The sequence below is a fragment of the Mercenaria mercenaria genome, chromosome 1 (assembly GCF_021730395.1).
Source record: "Mercenaria mercenaria strain notata chromosome 1, MADL_Memer_1, whole genome shotgun sequence".
Lineage (NCBI taxonomy): Eukaryota > Metazoa > Mollusca > Bivalvia > Venerida > Veneridae > Mercenaria > Mercenaria mercenaria.
The window spans coordinates 64,570,351-64,590,362 of NC_069361.1; the positions used below are offsets into that span (position 1 = coordinate 64,570,351).

Consider the following 20,012-nt stretch of genomic DNA (forward strand, 5'->3'; position numbering starts at 1 on the left):
CTATATTTCATTTTTCACTTTACTTCTCCTTTAACTAAATTTCTCTTTTCACTTCACTTCTCCTTTAACTATATTTCAACCTTCACTATGCTTCTCCTTTAACTATACTTCTTTCACAGTACCTTTCCTTTTAACAGTACTTTAACTTTCAATGTGCTTCTCCTTTTACAAGACTTCTTTCAAAATACTTCTACTTTCAATGTGCTTCTCCTTTAACTAAACTTCTCCTTTCACTGTACTTTTCCTTTAACTTTACTTTTCCTTTTACTATACTTCTCCTTTAACTATATTTCAACCTTCACTATGCTTCTCCTTTAACAATACTATTCACTCTTTCAGTTTTCTCTTATTTCTACTTTCACAATTTATTCGAACCTCTCTTATTTCCCTTCTTATATAGTACCGTAACTTGTACTGATATCTATTATTTATCTTTTCTTTCTTTATAGAAATTTATAATTTATATATACCAATTTAATTTGATTTTTTTTTTTTTTTTTTTTTTCTGATAAAAAAAATTGGCAATTTCTGAGATTCGAACCCTAGACCTCTGGCTTTACAATCTAACGTCTTCCCGACTGAGCTACGGGGACAGTTGATAAGACGTAGATTAACTTTACGCTTTTATCAATACTTATTGCCGATAGCGGTGTTAAATCGGTTACCCGAGGAATATCCTTTATACAGGTAGATCTCTTAATATAATAATACCGATATGCGTTTTTCAACTCACAAAAAGGTAAATTCCTTGACTACATACGCACCCAAGGTATATTTACCCTTTTCTTAAAATTACGATTTGTTAAATTTCTATCAAAAATCCAGCATATCTTTTTTTCGGATCTGTTGGATCAGTTTTATTTTAGACTACAGCACTTATCAATATAAGTCCTGTAGAAGATGCGCTGTTACTCGTGCACTCATATATTGCTTTTACTTATAAGCTATATATTGAAGCAATCATTATTTGTCGGTGAATTGTACTTTTAGTTCCAAAACAAAACACACCTGGTATCTATAGTATACCTCTATATATTTACTTACTATACCTGTATAAGGGTTATATAGGCCAAGTATTAAATCTGTATCTTTATTAGTAGGTTATTAATCTGAGAGGGAGAGATAGAAAGAAGGAGAATATAAATATAATATATGCAAATATAGTCCTATATAAATATATGACCCTTATATATATACTTCATCAACACAACTGATCACAGATCTATACAAGCTTGTACACTTATCTCTTTGATATATAAAACAGACGACCTTTATACACTTGACTGACCACAACAAGTACAGGGTAGACTGGTCAATATATGTATGTCATAATCTAGGACAACTGTCAAAAAATGTAAACAATTAAAAATCACTCAAATATGCATTACAGGAACAATTGAACAAAAAGTAAATACTTTACATTCATCGTCGGCCACATCAACGTATAAAACGCAGAATTATCACCGTTTCAGAGATATACACTGAATATGTCAGTTCCAACATTTATTGTTTATTTTGCTATCTGTCAAAACTGACAAATAGTCAAATTCACACCACTTCCTGGAATCCTTGGATCTTCTTCCAATGGCGATCAGAAAGTTCTAGTGCACCTGTTCCTGATCAGATGTTAACGCTATGATGCTGTATCTATTCGCCGGCCAGATAAATCATACCTAGGTTTATGCAGTTCTGATGTTTGTTGTTATAGAGGAATTCATATGTAGAATTACAGATTCCCATAAGGCGTATCGTCAGCTGAATTGATCATCTTCGTTGTCCCATGTTGGGCGCCATTTGTCGCCGAGGCGCCTTGTGTCCCTTTTTTTTTTGTTTGAGTAGGGATGCTGATTCGTCTCAGCGGTAGAGTGATTTACTATCTGGGGACTGGGGATGTTCAGCGACTGTAACTGTAACAATATATAATCCCTTTATTAATATATTATATAATATGTAATATAATTTATTTAGGTTATAAAAACCGAACAACTATACACTTTCAAAATATCATCGTAAACTAATACGTTCATATATAAGCAAATGTAAACAAACATGGCCGACGACGATTACTTAGAATATACTTTGAACATAATTATCTATTCAGAAATGCAAAATACATAAAACATAATTAAATGAGTTGTATGCAATTGAAGATATGCAAAGTGACGTACCTGTAACAATATATAATCCCTTTATTAATATATTATATAATATGTAATATAATTTATTTAGGTTATAAAAACCGAACAACTATACACTTTCAAAATATCATCGTAAACTAATACGTTGATACGATTGGCTGAAAAGTATAGGAATAATAATAAATAATTACCATAACAAAGGGATAATAAGATACAGGTAAAAGGACAGGTAATTTGTTAGTCACGTTAGTCATCTATTGTATATGTTACGGCTTACTACTGATAGGTAAATATAGGAAATAATTATAGGATTCAATGTATCTTGGTGACTCTCAATGAATAAAGGTAAGTATAGACATAGGTAATTACAGACACAGGTAAGTATGGACACGTGTAAGAATGGGCTAGGTAAGTATACACCGAAAACTGAAACACAGGTAAGTATACAACCTACTTGCAAGTATACGGCCTACGTCACGACAATTTCACCAAACACTACCATTTGATTTATATGTCGGTAAGTGTATACATAATTTACATTCGTTTAGGGTTCTATCACACCTGCGACACGTCCAGAGATCCGTAACAGCATATAAACATCTCTGAGCTGATTTTTTTAGCTAGATAAAACCTTTTTTTAGTAGATTTACAGGTAGACAAACTTACTGTCGCTGAGTGGCTGCTTTTTAATTTCTGACTTTTGCAGCCACCGCTACAGTTTGACCGTCACAATATAAAACAAACTGTATACCTCGGATTAGTTTGACTAATTTACAGGGATCGAATTTAACTTTTTTTTCAAACTAGCAAATTTTTGCTAAGGCCATTTTTTTCCACTTGCAAAATGATGGGTTCCACTAGCAATTATTTAAAAGCTGTTTACGTGCTAAATTTAAGTTGTCTTGTTGTTGTTTGGTTTCATATATAAAAGTTCATGGTCCGGACAGGCTTGGGACTTTCTGGTTTTGAAAGTACGATACAAACCAAAGCACTCAGTGATTCTTTGGACTTTTGGCTGGACGTTGATGTTTTAAGTTTTTCTCAGGTCACTGCCGGTAGTGTTGCTAGCGTTTTCGAGCTCCGCAGGCCTTTTTGCACCAAGAAACATGTTATTTTCCTCTCCATTTTCACAGAACTTTGCAGATTACAGACGTACAAAATGAAAACAAACATTGCCCAGACGCTTACTTAGATATCTGATAATTACTTTAGTATAAAGGGACAAGCGACTAGAAGTAGTCACGTGATTATCGATAAATTAATTGCCCGAAAGGAGTTTTTAAAGAGAAAAGGACAGTTTGAGCGAATTCCCTGATTTTCGAACGTGATTGCGAAAATATTCGAGTGCCATGATTTTCTACTCGCATTGTTTTATTCTTACTCGAATTTTGCGAGTTAGCGACCGTTAAATTCGATCCCTGATTTACACATACACATATATCAGGGGAAGGTTTGCAGCTGACTACCAATGGAAACTACAAACTTTCGCATTTTCTTAGTAGCTTAATTGTTGTTATGTGACTAAAATTTCACAAACAGTGAAAGTGGCTGACTTAAATAGTGCTAAACGATTTCTGGGTTTACAGTAGGGTCATCATGGCCCTCATGTAGTGATTAAAGTTAATTTTTAGATAATATAGGACTGGAAATATATTTTTTTGTATCCTGTTTCATCTGTAAAAATTATTGCAACAATAAATTTTATCTTGTTTTTTTGCTCAGTGATGCAAGTACAAGCAATTTTTTAAACAGATTTTTTTGTGTGTCGAGTGTTTCTGAATAAATACCAGCAACAAATCCATTGGACAAATTTTTAGCTCAACTATTCTACTCACCCTGGCAACGGCATCGCACATTGGTTAAACTTTTGCATGCAAGTATATATAGCTATTATTTAAAGGCATATAGCTTTGAAACTTAAGTTTTCTATTTTAAGGTCAATAAACAACGTACCTCACAGGATCAAGTCCCATAACTCTGACGTGTATTTTGGGCAAATTATGCCCCCTTCTGGATTTAGAAATCCTGTTTAAAGTTTTATATACAAGTTACTATCCCCAAAACTAATGCATAATTATATTATATTGATCAATTTGATGTGAAACCTAGGTGATAGCATCCAGTCCCGTAACTCTGAATTTATTTGGCCAAATTATACCGCCTTTTTGGACTTTATTAAAGTTTTTCATGCAAGTTTAATACTATCCCAAAACCTAATGCAAATATTGAATTAAATCTTCACACATTTCTTCAGGTTTTTAAAACTTGGTCATAATGGGCATCAAGTCCCATAACACTAACATGTATTTTGCAAAATTATGTCCCCTTTTGAACTTAAAAACTTCTGGTTAAAGTTTTGCATGAGAGTTACTATCTCCAAAAGTAATGCAGACACTGGATTGAAACTCTATAGAAATTTTAACATTTAGGGTAATATTCCTGCTTCCTGGACAGCAATAAAAAAAAAAATTTATGAGATCATTGCTTAAAGGACTTTTCTTTTATGCCTATTGATGTTGTAAGAAATGACATTGATCGTCTCTGCAAAGAAACAGTGTGGATACATAAACTGAAAACGCTCTATCCAGATGGTTTAAATTCTAAAGTTTTATTTGATATTAATTGACCAATCAACTAATTGTATTGATCTACATATATAGATATGTAATGCCGAGTATATCGTTGTTTTTTCCTATTTCTGTTTTTTATATACATAAGTGTAGGAAATTTTGTATAAACACTATCCGACAATTTACTCGGTATGTTTGTTAAATCCGTTTAAAGGAACGTTATTTTTAATTTATTTAACATTGTAAATAATGTAGATCTAAACTTTGTATACATTTTACCGCCTTTTTACGCGACGTTGTTAAACGACGTCATGTCCGTTGTTTTTATTGTTATTCTTCCCTGAGGAAGGCTTAACGCCGAAACGTTGGAAGTTAATAATTATCTATGAACAAACGCTACACGTGTTGTTGTTGATTTTTCTTATTTGTTATCTGAACAGCAATACAAATAGTCAAGCATTGGCTGTCTTACGGACAGCTCTTGTTAATTTGGTGAGGCTAAATGTAGTTACGTTAATTGTTACTTTCAGGACAATGGAGACATCTACAAGTTCAATCATCTATACTACAAAGTCTAAGAGGCAAACAACTCCGTCTGATGTCAGGGTGAAATTGGATCCTGCATTCAATAGGAAAAAGATGGAGCGTCTTGAAAAAGACATAGCGGAAACCTGGAAGAGACGCCTTGCTGAGTTACCATCCCTTTTCAATGGTTCAAAGTTCCGACTTCATTCCATCGAGGAGAAAGGTGAAACATTGACCCTTAACATGGGTACTACTTGTTATAAAGACTTCCAAGGGACTAATTTGTCAAAAGATCTGCTAATTTTGCAAAGTCAAGGTCTCAGTGATCATGATGATTCTCAAGCGTATATGTCGGATGCGCTCGGAGTCGGTGCCCTTGTCCTTACAGCCGATGACCATATGGTGCTGTTGTACAGGTCGAAAAATTGTGGAGAGGATACAGAATTGTGGGATAGACCAGGGGGCCACTCAGAACCAAAGGTTAGTAATGTAGAGCCAAATGTGGGTGGTAAGAGGGATCATGATGTCTAAATTTGATGTTTTATTTTAGTGTCTGATGACCTAAGTCATTCTGCAGCATTTATTAAACATGACAGACAGTCAAAAGTTTGTTGACAATGTCTGTACTCTTTTCTTGCGTTAGTGGAATGAACTTGATAGCTTAATAATTCATGTAATTCAAACTTTTTCTACTGAATTTTTTCTGCTTGATATATAGCAGAAGTATTATAATCACAGTAAAAAGTAGGATGCTGCATAATAACAATACTGTGAGCTTTCATGCAGATAACTTCTAAATATAAGTGCATATAAATTATCACATTAAAATAAAGGAAAGTTGCTTGTACCAGAAATTGCTACCAAACTGATCAAAATTTACCGATGATGCCAAATCAAGTGCTTATGAATTTCAGTTGGGATACTTTGATGTGCGTAAAGTGTGCCACATATTCAGTAGTGTTTCAGAATTGATACTGTGACATTCTATAATGTAGCATGTTTGTTTCATGTGTACGCTAGGGATGTGCAGTATTACTGATATATACCAATATAATTATTATTTTGATTTGGCTGTGAAAAGATATGTATCACAAACTGATACACTGCCGTACAACAATGTTCCCATTTATGTAAGCAAATGATGTAAACTGTGTACATGAATTAAAAATACTTTGAACATCAATATATAACCTGCTCTCAGGATGGCTATTCTAAACAGTTGGTAGTGTAATTTGAGTAAACAAACCTCCGATTCTGTAACTCGTCACCTAAACGCAACAAAGACATATCTTATTATAAATTTATAGTAAGATACGACTTTGTTGCGTTGAGGTGATGAACTGTGTACTTGCAGCAGTTTTCGTGAGGTGAAACAGTTTGCCAGAGTCTTTAAACAACTTCTTCTCATAAGCTTGATGGACCAAACTTGATCTGTAGCAACCTTGGTTAGACTTCTCTCAAGTTTGCTGTAATGGTTACACATTTTAGGGTCATCACAGTAAAAAAAAAACAGGAAAAAGGTTTACCTTATTTTTAATGGCAGTCCACCAAACTTGATCAGAAACAAGGTCAGTGTCCTCCTCAGGTGAGCGCTTTAGGCCTATTTGGATCTCTTGCTTGTCTCTTTTCTTGGATGGATTGATAATGATTTAGTCTGAGCCAGACCACTTATACTATTTCAGTATTCATGTACATTGATAAATAAAGTGATAAGAATGGATATACATTGTATTTATAGATATTATTGAATAAGGTAATAATAATTACAATTATGTATAATCTATAATGAACAAATGAGCTGTGTCATGAGAAAACCAACATAGTGGGTTTGCGACCAGCATGGATCCAGACCAGCCTGCGCATCCGCGCAGTCTGGTCAGGATCCATGCTGTTCGCTTTTAGTTTCTCTAATTCCATTAGGCCTTGAAAGCGAACAGCATGGATGGTCTGGATCCATGCTGGTCGCAAACCCACTATGTTGGTTTTCTCATGGCACGGCTCAAATAATAATGAAAGTAGTAGTAATAATATAATAACAGGAGCAGTTTGTAAAACACATGCATCTCCTATGATATCCTGTCAGAGGTAACAGGGTATGCATTGTCTACTGACTGATATATTCTGGTGTCCAGTTAATCTCTTAAAAGAGTATTTGGTCATCTACTGATCACATCAATTATCCAATGAACTCTGATAAGCAACAAGTCTAAAGGCTCTCTATGATTTATTGTTTCAAAATTGTTTAGCCATAACTTCACAGTGACCATAACCTCTGACTGATCACTGCCATTCATGATAGGAGCCATCTACTGACCACAAAGAATATTCCTGTAAAGTTTGATTGCTGTGTGTCCAGGCATTCTCCAGTTACTGTTCAGAAATTGTTCTTTGTATGCAGGTCATTGTGACATTAACCTTTTTTCATGTACTAACCCCAAAGGTCACCTTAGCTATAGAATTTTACCTGCTGATCCCATATGTATTATAGGGTTCATCTGCTGACATCGGCGTAAGTTGGATGGCAGTATGTCTAACGCTGTGCTCTCAAGCACTTTGACCGTGAGACCAATCAAAACAATATTGGTTATCTACTGCCCACAGGTAATCATCACATATGTAATTTGACAGTTTTACACCTAAGCACTCTCCATTTATTAACCATAGTAGGTCTGCCAACAGATAATCTACCCACTCAGCAAAGCAGTATCCACTTCCCAATTTGAAGGGGGATCAAATAATAATTGTAATAAAAGTTATATCAAGTCTTTACATAATGTATAAGAAGCTCACTAAATGTCACATGTTGTCTATGAGGCTCCCGTTAATCTTTTTTGATCAATTTACAGTAATTATAACTATAATTGAGCTGTGCCATGAGAAAACCCACATAGTGGCTTTGAGACCAGTATGGATCCAGACCAGCCTGTGCATGCACGCAGTCTGGACAGGATCCATGCTGTTCGCTTTCAAAGCCTATTACATTTAGAGAAACTATAAGCGAATAGCATGGATCCTGACCAGACTGCACAGATGCACAGGCTGGTCTGGATCCATGCTGGTCGTAATGCCACTATGTTGATTTTCTCATGGCACGGCTCATATGTATTTGATTCAGCTGCTGCGCTATATTCAGCTTTAATTATGACAAGAGATTTTTAGCTTTTTATGTACACAACAACAGTTTATGTTTATGCATGTGCCTCATTCCATTTTCTTTGCCTCATCTGAAGTTCCAGAAGCAACAGGAGCACTTGGTTGTACAAGAACCTCTGGTACTGACAGTACTTGTCCTGACCTTTGACTGCTTAAGTCATCTATTTTTAACTTCCACATGCTGTTGATTACATTGCTGACCAAAAGTTCAGATGAGTTAGCACCAATTAGCTTCAAGGTCATTACACCGTCCTCGCCTATGACATCACAAAATCTGTCTAGGTTATACTGGGGTATGGCTGGGACATCAGTGTCATCTGCAACTGCAATTGCCTTCTTGATGTATCTGTGAAAATGTGAATGAATATTGTTATTTATTTTTATACGCTAGAGAAATGGGACGTATTCTGTGATCATCTGAGGGCAGGCAGGCGGGCTGATAGGCGTTTGAGTGGGTTTCGTCCACCAAAGTTTTCCTCACTCTTACTTGAACAGCTCTTACCTAATGTTCACCAAACTTAATCAAAATATTTATGGGAGTAATTTCTCAGCCAAGTCTGTTTACCAGCTGGATTGTCCCTGAGGTTCTGGAGTTATAGCCGTTGTGAAAATTGATAGTGTTCTCTCTTTATCTTGAGTACTTTTTATTGAATGTTCACCAAACTTGGTCATAATATCTTGGCTAAGATTGATAACCAACTGGATTCTCCAAGTCACTTTGGAGTTATGGCCCTTAAACTACTCAAAATAGTGAAAATTGACAGTGTTCGTTCTCTAACTTGAGCCGTTCTTATCCAATTTGCATCAAACTAGGTCACAATGTTTATGGGTATAACATCTCATCAAGGTTTGATAACCAGGCAGCTTTATAGCTCTTGAATTATGTCTCCCACCACACAGTGGTGTGGGAGACATATTGATTTACTCCAGTCTGTCTGTGTGTCTGTCACAAAGCTTGTCCGCACTCTTAAGTCGAACATTTCTCATCCGATTTTCACCAAACTTAAACAAAATGTGTTTGACCATAAGACATCAGCCAAGTTCGATAACTAGCCAAATTTGTCCAGGCATTTTGGAGTTATGGCCCTTGAATTACCAAAAATCGGCCTTTCTACTCTTTTCCGCACTCTAAGTCGAACATTTCTCATCTGATCTTCACCAAACTTGAACAAAATGTGTTTGATCATGAGACCTCGGCCAAGTTCGTTAACTAGCCAAATTGGTCCAGGCATTTCGGACTTACGGCCCATGAATTACCGAAAAATCAGCGCTTTTTACTCTTCTCCGCACTCTAAGTCAAACATTTCTCATCCGATCTTCACCAAACTTAAACTAAATGTGTTTGACCATGAGACCTCGGCCAAGTTCTATAACTAGCTAAATTGGTCCAAGCATATTGGAGTTACGGCTCTTGAATTACCGAAAAATCAGCCTTTTTACTCTTGCCCGCTCTCTAAGTCGAACATTTCTCATCCAATCTTCACCAAACTTGAAGAAAATGTGTTTGACCATAAGACCTCCGCCAAGTTCGATAACTAGCCAAATCAGCCCAGGCACTTTTGAATTATGGTCCTTGAATTACTGATTGGATCCACTCGTCCAGACCATCTAATTGGATCCACTTGTCTAAACCATCTAGAGAAACTAGACATTTTTCATACCGGCAGTTGTGGGAGACATGCGCTTTTCTCAAAAGCATCTCTAGTTACTAAATGTTTTGAAAATTGACAGTAAATGTTTTGAAAATTGACAGTGTCTGCTCTGTAGCTTGAGTAGTTCTTATCCAATGTTCAATGTATTTAAAGGCATATCTCGGACAAGTTTGATAACCAGCCAGGTACTCTGACTCACTTGTGAGTTATGGACCTTCAATTACTTGAAATAGTAAAAAGTGATAGTGTCCATTCAGTAACTTATCCAATGATCACCAAACTTAGTCAGAATTTTTATAGGCATATAATCTTGGCCATGTTCAAAAACCAGATGGGTAGACTCTGTTGGTCTGGAGTTATGGCTCTTGAATTACCCTAAATTGAGAAAACTGAGAACTAGTCTGCTCAATAAGATGAGTATCTAATTTACTGTGAAATGCTTCAAGTGTTATGTTAAGTATCGTATTGTGTGTATTCAAGATACCAAGGTCTTTGTCAGAATCCAATCTTGTTTTGTTGGCATAAAGTATAAATTTCAGCTTGTCAGATTTAAAATGTAATTTCAACATATATTGAATTATTCAAGAATCATGAAACTCTTCCAATTTTGTAAACCACTAGTCATTAATTTATGCCCTCCTTCTTCGAAGGAGGGGTATATTGCTTTGCAGATGTCGGTCTGTCTGTCAGTCGGTATGTAGACCAATTCATTTCCGGATGATAACTCAAAAACGCTTGGACCTAGGATCATGAAAGTTGATAGGGAGGTTGATCATCACCAGCAGATGACCCCTATTGATTTTGAGATCAGTATGTCAGAGTTCAAGGTCACAGTGACCTGGAACAGTTAAACTGTTTCCGGATGAAAACTCAAGAACGCTTAGGCCTAAGATCATGAAAGTTAATAGGGAGATTGGTCATGATCAGCAGATGACCCCTATTGATTTTGAGGTCAGTAGGTCAAAGGTCAAGTCACAGTGACCCGGAACAGTAAAATGGTTTCCGGATGATAACTCAAGAATGCTAGGGCATAGGATCCTGAAAGTTGATAGGGAGGTTGATTATCACCAGCAGATGACCCCTATTGATTTTGCGATCATTAGGTTGGAGGTCAAGGTCACAGTGACCAGGAACATTAAAACAATTTCGGGAGATATTTCAAGAACGCTTGGGCCTAGGATCAGGAAAACTGATGGGGAGATTGGTCATGATGAGTTTGAGGTCAGAGGTCAAAGTTCAAGGTCACATTGGCCAGGAACAGTCTGACTGCTGTATGCCATACTTTCAAGGTCAGTGTATCTAAAAATAAAATGTTCTATATTGTGTATGATAGTATTATAGCTGTTAATAAGACTTAGTACTGTGAAATGAATACTTCAAAGAAATAAATTGCCTTATGCATATGAAGACATTAACACAGAAATTGACTACTTACCGCTTACGAAAAACTGGTATGAGGGCTTTAAGCAACCAGAAGACGAGGCTCAGGCAGGTTACTATGGCAACAAATAGAAGCCAAACCCAAAGGAACATGTAAACATACTCATTGAAGAAGTTGGCTGTGAGGTTACATTGAACGGTGTATTGATGAACATTCCTCAATTGTATTATTTCAAAATTACACATAACTTCTCGTGGAAAGGCTGGTGACTGTTTCCAGAGAGTGGCATTGTTTTCAAAAAGATTTCCCATAATTACGTCGCCGTATGAAGTGGAATTATCGATTGGCGGATCAGTTGTTTTCAGAAAGGAATCAATGAGACTCATTTGTGCTATAATGTTCACACAATACAGAATCTTTACAATAAGCCAGAGTAATGAAAGCAGTCTCCATGGCAACCAGTTTATGAATTGACAACACCAGTTGAACAAGTATCGTGCAATTTGTCTGCAAAGAAGGTCTCGTTCTTGAAGATTCATATTCTTGTATCCGCTAGTTAAACCAGAAATCTTTTCAAAGCTTACTCCAGAATAACCGTGAAGAATGTACATAAGAAGGTTAGGCAGCTTGAAGAGTAGAGCTTGGAAACAAAGGATTACTGGTAACCACTGGTACAGTGTTCTTGTTGTTGACATTTTTGTTCTCAGACTGTCACTCATTTTAATTGGGTCTGATTCTACCCATGGTCTTAAGTGATGTCTACCCGTAAAGTATCGCGGGAAAGTTATGTTAAACATCTCCAAGATTTCTTCGTCGGCTTTTTCTTGGTCACGTAGATAATGAATAAAGTAGCTATTCCAACATGTTGCCTCTGCATAATTCACCATGCTGTCTGTAAATTCAGCTGGTACCCAGCAGTTTATTGCTTTGTTATAGCCCTGCTTCCAGCTGATTATGCTGGCAAAGAGGAGCAGGAGACCAAAAGTCCAGAAATGGTTCAGTCGGTCTGCAAAATCCTCTAGTGTGGTTCCTCTGCCAATCAGCCATTTATATAGACCTTTGTTTACAGTTGGCATTTTCTGATAGAGTATTGTCTGCCAAAGTCTGTTTAAAAAAAATATAGTAGTCATCAATTCATATTTTTCATTGAATTATTGAAATAGGGTGAAATATCTGGTAATATCATCTTGAAATTTTTTTAGCTCACCAGAGCACAAAGTGCTCAGGGTGAGCTATTGTGATCGCTCACCGTCCGGCGTCCGTCCGTCCGTCCGTCCGTCGTCCGTCCGTCCACACTTTCCTTTAAACAACATCTCCTCCTAAACCAACAGGCCAATTTTGATGAAACTTCACGGGGATGTTCCTTGGATGGTCTTCTCTAAATATTGTTCAAAGAATTGAATTCCATGCAGAACTCTGGTTGCCATGGCAACCGAAAGGAAAAACTTTAAAATCTTCTTCTCAAAAACCAGAAGCCCTAGAGCTTAGATATTTGGTGTGAAGCATTGCCTAGTGGACCTCTACCAAGTTTGTTCAAATCATGACCCCGGGGTCAAAATTGACCCCGCCCCAGGGGTCACTTGATTTTACATAGGAAAATCTTAAAAAATCTTCTTCTCGAAAACCAGAAGCCCTAGACCTTAGATATTTGACATGTAGCATTGCCTAATGGACCTCTACTAATGTTGTTCAAATCATGACCCCGGGATCAAAATTGACCCCGCCCCAGGGGTCACTTGATTTTACATAGGAAAATCTTCAAAAATTTTCTAAAAATAAAGCAGAAGGCCTAGGTCTTAGATATTTCACATGTAGCATTGCCTAGTGGACCTCTACAAAATTTGTTCAAATCAGACCCCTGGGGTCAAAATTGACCCCGCCCCAGGGGTCACTTGATTTTACATAGGGAAACTTTAAAAAATCTTCTTCTCAAAAAGCAGAAGACCTGGAGCTTAGATATTTGACATGTAGCATTGCCTAGTGGACCTCTACTAAAGTTGTTCAAATCATGACCCCCGGGGTCAAAATTGACCCCGCACTAGGGGTCGCTTTATTTTACATATGAAAATCTTCAAAAATTTTCTTAAAATAAACCAGAAGGCCTAGAGCTTAGATATTTCACCTGTAGCATTGCCTAGTGGACCTCTACAACATTTATTCAAATCATGACCCCAGGTTCAAAATTGATCCCGCCCCAGGGGTCACTTGATTTTACATAGGAAAATCTTCAAAAAATTTCTAAAAATAAACCAGAAGGCCTAGATCTTAGATATTTGACATGTAGCATTGCCTAGTAGACCTCTACAAAATTTCTTCAAATCATGACCCCCGGGGTCAAATTGGCCCCGCCCCATGGGGTTACTTGATTGTACATAGCCCCAGGGGTTACTTTATTGTACATAGGGAAATCTTCATAAATTTGCTTAAAATAAACCAGAAGGCCTAGATCTTAGATATTCGATATGTAACATTGCCTAGTCGACTTCTACAAACTTTTTTCAAATCATGACCCCCGGGGTAAAATTGGCCCCGCCCTAGGGGTTACTTGATTGTACATTGGAAAATTTTCTAAAAATCATCAGTTTGACATTTGAAACATATTACTCTGGTGAGCGATCCAGGGTCATCATGACCCTCTTGTTTAGTATAGTTGTTGATATCTTTATCAGAAATACTTACATTTAACATGATAAAATATTCATTTCATGTTTTGCATTTGAACACCAAAATGAAAATTGCCAACATGACTGTGTTGTATTTCAAATTATATAAAAACAGTGAATAAATTTAGATATTCAGACATTTTCAAACATGTTGTTTTTATTACTTTAAATTAATATATATTTAATTATAATAAATAGTAGGCTTATTTTTCCATTGGAATGAATATTGATAGATTTCAATTACCTCCCTCTATGAAGAAGAGAATCACCTCCCTTTATGAAGTAGAGAAATAGTTCTTATTTCTGCAACTATCCATATCTTTTATAATGTAAGATCTTAATAAGAATAATATCCCTTTACTTTAAAGATAATTAAATATTCTATAAAAACCTTTAGCCTGCTGGCAGTAAGTGACTTTGCCTTTGCAACCAGTGCATACCAAGATCAGCCTGCACAGATGGTCTGGACAGTGTTCATGATTCAATCAGTAAATTTTCAGTGAACACCCCTTTGATAACAAATGGTACTGCCCAAATTGAATGATAGACCAGCCCATTTTAGAAAATTAGCAGGGTAAAGGTTAAATCAGTCATAATCTACATTTAGTTATGTTTTTAAGATAGTAATGCAATAAATTTACGATTGAATAAGCAGTTCTTACTAACTATAATGTAACATTTTTGTACTCCTGTTTATAATTGTAATAATGTGTTTATTGAGAGTTGAAAATGTTCTGCATTTTCTAATTATATTTTTCTGAACAATTTTAAAATGTTTACTTACTAGTAGCAGATGTCCAGTATTTCCTTTCCGATATCTAGAGCTGATTCTCAGATTTCTGGTAATGCTCCCAGAAAAGGCCCCTGAAATAACTCTTTTGATGTAGAGATAAAACTAGCCTGGCTCCCTGGCTGCATGGTTATTATCCCCCGCCGATGAAATCAGGAGGGGGGTATTGAAATGACGTTGTCCGTCCGTCAGTCAGTCCGTCCGTCCGTCCGCAGCCATTTCTCAGTAACTACTTGGTAGAATTTCATGAAACTTGAAATAAACATGAACCAACATACTGCGATGATGCCCGTCAAGTTTTTTTTTTGATTGGTCAATTTCCTTCAGAGTTAATGCCCTTGATTTAATAAAAAATGTCCGTCTGCAGCCATTTCTCAGTAACTAACTGGTAGAATTTCATCAAATTTGAAATAGACATGAACCAAGATACTGCGCTGATGCCCGTCAAGTTTTTTTTTTTGATAGGTCAATTTCCCTCAGAGTTATTGCCCTTGATTTAATGAAAAATGTCCGTCTGCAGCCATTTCTCAGTAACTAGCAAGTAGAATTTCATCAAACTTGAAACAGACATGAACCAAGATACTGCGACGATGCCCTTTAAGTTTTTTTTTTCGATTGGTCAATTTTCCATATAGTTATTGCCCTTTAATTGTTTAAAAATCCACAGATCTGTACATAACAAACCAACCAATTGGAAGAATTTCATTAAACTTCTTTCATTCTTTTCCATGAACATTTATTATAAACATGTGATGTTGTGTACCTACACCTGGTCACCCCCTCACCTATCAATTATATTTATAATCAACATGTAAACTGTTGTATCCTCACCCCCCCCCCCCCCCCCCCACCCAAACAAACCATTCATTTTCTTTTAATTTGATTTTGACTAATGAAATTATTTGCTTCTTGGTAACATTCTTAACTTTTTGCTTGATATATTTTTTTGCCGTTCCTCAACTCTGACCCTTTCGGCGGGGGATTCCAATTCATCGAATTTGCTTGTTTTCTTTATAAATACTGAAAATATTTTATAAGTAAATTTTAAACCTCTAAAATAGCACATTTTTATCTGATGAGGTTTGGAGCCAGGGGGGAATAAAAAATGTCATTATAGAAGCAGCCTGCTGGAGTTACTTCTACTGTTAATGAAGAAAACTTATAATATGAGAAAGAAAGAACATAGGGACTGGAGCCAGTCTAAGATAAAACAGTCAGCTGATATTTTTTCCAATGAAACTCTGATGAACCAAGGAATGAAATGAGCCGTGCCATGAGAAAACCAACATAGTGGGTTTGCGACCAGCATGGATCCAGACCAGCCTGCGCATCCGCGCAGTCTGGTCAGGCTCCATGCTGTTCACTTTTAAAGCCTATTGGAATTGGAGAAACTGTTAGCGAACAGCATGGATCCTGACCAGACTGCGCGGATGCGCAGGCTGGTCTGGATCCATGCTGGTCGCAAACCCACTATGTTGATTTTCTCATGGCGCGGCTCAAATAGCAACTTCTCAGCTTGAATATTAATCTTGCATTTCCACCTTGGCATACAATGTATATCTCTTAATAAGCAACCCATAGGCTCTAGGTTTTTAGCTGACCTCAGCAATGATCATGGTGAGCTGTTGTGATCACACTGTGTCTGTCGTCCGTCGTGTGTGCGTGCATCTGTCCGTCGTCAACAATTGTGTTTAATGATGAAACTTGGCCTGGATGTTCCTTGGATGATCTTCTACCAAAGTTGTTCAAAAGGTTCTGCTTGGTTGTATATAGGGGCTGCCAGAGCTTAAAATAGAAAAACCTTCAAATGACATCTCATCCTAAACCACTGGTCTGATTTTGAAATATTCTGACAAATTGCTACAGCAGCATCAGGCAAATCTTTGTGTGAATTGAAAACAGATTTTCTCGTACGTGGGAACAAAAACAAAATTTGCTAAACATATAATCAACAACTGCAGAAGATATTTTCATAATATTTATACTCTTTATGTTGAAAAAGTGACAGAAAGAGCAAACAGTACATTGGTAACTGTATGTAGAGAAAGCTCAGTTGATAATTTCTCCAAAAGAGAATGTAGTAGCAGAGGGGTTTGTAGCAGTTGTAAAAGGTCTGTTTAGACTGTAAATTTGCTTAGTAAAAAAAAAAAAAAGTGTTAATGTCATCGTACTTACTGGTAATAGTAAACTTCTTAACAAATCTGAGCACTTTGTCCTTCATGCATCTGTCAATGTTCATCTGTCATAAACAATTTTACTGTTACCTCACTAGGAGACAAAGTCTTTGCACCTTAATGAAATTTTACCAGAATGTTTGCCTCGATAAAATATACAGAGGAGTATAGTACTGAAAAGTGTAATACTGGGTCATCTCGGTTTAGAAACTAGGTCACTAAGTCAAATGATTAAAAGAATCTTTGACATTTTAGAGGTCACACTTTGTACCTCATGTACATGAAACTTAGTCACTTTTGTCATTTACATTCTAAACTGGGTCATCTAAGTTCAAATGGATCAGAATGGATCCATGCTGGTCACAAAGCCACTATATTGGTTTTCTCATGGCATGGCTCATATTTGATTTTGCTAAAACAATTAATCTGACATATTTACTTTCCTTTTGCAGAACCTGGTGGGACCAATACCAGCAGAAGAAATTGACTTATCAGAATTGAAAGAGGATGCTGTGGTTGAGGAATTATTTAACTCGATCACAGAGGAGGTGATATCAGAGGTGAACATACCTGCCGACTCTCTGGAGCAACCTGGCATACTTGGCATCCACAGAAGTCATTTGAGTGGTGGGAAACCAAATGTGGAATTTCTGATGAAGTATTTATTTAATTGCTTTTTTTATATCAATTTAATATTTTTTTCCTATTACTACTGGTTATTAGTCTTAATAAGGTTTTTATACGCCAGAAGGGACGTATTATGTTATGACGCTGGTGTCCGTCCGTCCGTCTGTCCGTTAGCAATTTCGTGTCCGCTCTGTAACTCTTGAACTCCTTGAAGGATTTCAAGGAAACTTTACACAAATGTTCACCACACCGAGACGATGTGCAGAGCGCATGTTTTGGATGTCTCGCTTCAAGGTCAAGGTCACACTTAGGAGTCAAAGGTCATATCAGTTTGTTTCGTGTCTGCTCTGTAACTCTTGAACCCGTTAAAGGATTTCAAAGAAACTTGACACAAATGTTCACCACACCAAGATGACCTGCAGAACGCATGTTCAGGTTGACTTGCTTCAAGGTCAAGGTCACACTTGAGAGAAAGTCATATCAGTTTGTTTCGTGTCCGCTCTCTAACTCTTGAACTGCTGGAAGGATTTCAAAGAAACTTGGCAAAAATGTTCACCACATTGTAACGATGTGCAGAGCGCTTGTTCCGGATGACTCGCTTCAAGGTCAAGGTCACACTTAAGGGTCAAAGGTCATATATGACTTTGCTTTGTGTATATTGCTCTGCATTGCAGTGCTCTTGTTTTTATTTGGCAGATCTCTTTTCTGTACTTACAATAATTTTTTTTTTGAATTACTTCCCTTTTATGTTACTATAAATAGCTTTTTTTGAAACTTTTTTTATTATTGGCCCTAGGGAAAAACCGAGACCACTTTTCTGTGGTACAACATAGATGGTACCTCCAATTTTAAGGTGTATTTTTACATACCTGTACCTGATAAGGATTTTTTTGTACACTTTGAATATTTTTTTTGTGGACTTAGATTTGTTTTTTGAAGTTTTCCTTTTGTTGTTTCCAGTCCTTTGGGGCTACAACAGTCAAGTTCTTAAAATTTTGCTCCAATTCTATGATGTAAGCCTTCGGGCGTATATTGCCCCGCTTGGCGGCGCTCTTGTTGGACTATAGGTTTGTGCCACATCCATCAGTCTGACCCCCTTATTTTAATTCTCAATGATTTTGTCATGCAAGCATAGATTTTCAGTTCACCTGAGCATAAAGGTAAGCTGTTGGGATTCTGTTGTTACAGTTTTGCTGTTAACACTCTGGTGGTCACAATTTTGGCCAAGTATTAAATGAACCTAAGTCATGTTTACATATTGGCCACCAGCTTGACGTTTGGTCCTCTGGGGTCAAAGGCTTTTAATACAATCAGAGACCACATTTTCTACCTTATCAACATGAAACCTGGTCAGAATGTTTGAAATCCAGGTCAAGTTTGAAACCATGTCATATATCGTGCATGGACAAGGTCAAATCTTAGAAAATCCTTGTTACCATTCGAGATGCTACTTATTTTAACAGGTCTAAATGAAACTTGTCCAAAATGTCGCTATGATATTGTCAAATTGAAACTGGTTTATTTCAGGCCAAAACCAAGGTCAGTGGTTCAAATCACATAAAATTTAGTGCTTTTGAAAGTTAGTGACATCATTCTATTTATGATCATGAATTTCCCACAATGTGTTTTTGATTTAGATGCATAAGCAAGAATTACATGATTTAAGATTAATAGACTTGTGAAGGAAAAACGTATTCTAAGTGTTCCATTTTGGACTTTACTCCCCTAAACACAAAGTGCTAATGGTGGGCTTTCAGGATCGTCGAATGTCGAACCGTCCGTCATCCGCAATTTCTTAAAGAAACATCTCATTGATCGCCAAGCCAGGATTTACCAGACTTCACATGTATTCCCCATTCAGATTGCGTGAAATATAGGTCATCCATGCAGATTCTGATTGCCATTGCAACCAAAGAGAAAAACTTTAAAAAATATTTTCTTCAGAGATTGCAGGCCTGTCTCTGAAATAATATCACAGAAATGTTCCTTGGATGACCCTCTACCAAATTTCTTCAGATTATTCTGTTTCATTAAAATCATGGCCACCAGGAGGCGGGGCTAGTTTACAAATATGGCTATATGGAGAACTTCTCTTCTTAAAAAAATCTCCTTTGAAACTCCTGGCTCAATTTCAAAACAATTTTACAGTAATGTTCTTTTAAGTGACCCTACCAATTTTTTTCAACTCATTCTGTTTTGTTAATAAACATGGCCACCAGGGGGCAAGGCTAGTTTTCTCTTAACATACTGCACATGCAACTTGATAAAGACTTCAGGCTGAAACATTGACTCGTACAAACATTGACCATTGGTTGTAGCATTAGGTAGAAAATGTATTC

At 36.7% G+C, this 20,012-nt stretch overlaps 2 protein-coding genes across 3 annotated transcripts in view; one reads left to right on the forward strand and one right to left on the reverse strand.

Annotated features, from left to right (window-relative positions):
- Positions 1-20,012, forward strand: part of LOC123535749 (uridine diphosphate glucose pyrophosphatase NUDT22-like) — a 75,876-nt gene that overhangs the window by 9,099 nt on the left and 46,765 nt on the right. For both annotated transcript variants that reach the window (XM_045318514.2, XM_045318501.2), the window contains exons 2-3: positions 5,239-5,713; positions 17,499-17,704. In XM_045318514.2, the coding sequence (XP_045174449.2) occupies positions 5,243-5,713; positions 17,499-17,704 (677 nt within the window). In that variant the 5' untranslated portion in view covers positions 5,239-5,242. The remainder of the gene's footprint in view (positions 1-5,238; positions 5,714-17,498; positions 17,705-20,012) is intronic.
- On the reverse strand, positions 6,948-15,645 carry LOC123535731 (innexin unc-9-like). The gene is made up of 3 exons (XM_053549573.1): positions 14,867-15,645; positions 11,474-12,523; positions 6,948-8,732 (listed from the first exon to the last, which is right to left on the reverse strand). The coding sequence occupies exons 2-3, from the start codon at positions 12,493-12,495 to the stop codon at positions 8,435-8,437; spliced, it is 1,320 nt and encodes a 439-aa protein (XP_053405548.1). The 5' UTR covers positions 12,496-12,523; positions 14,867-15,645; the 3' UTR covers positions 6,948-8,434.

Bases quoted from the DNA above. Each gene is read 5' to 3' on its own strand.
- LOC123535731 (XM_053549573.1), bottom strand. From the start codon at position 12,495: ATGCCAACTGTAAACAAAGGTCTATATAAATGGCTGATTGGCAGAGGA. The intron at 8,733-11,473 runs GTAAGTAGTCAA...ACATTTTCACAG, and splicing joins ATACCAGTTTTTCGTAAGCG to ATACATCAAGAAGGCAATTG.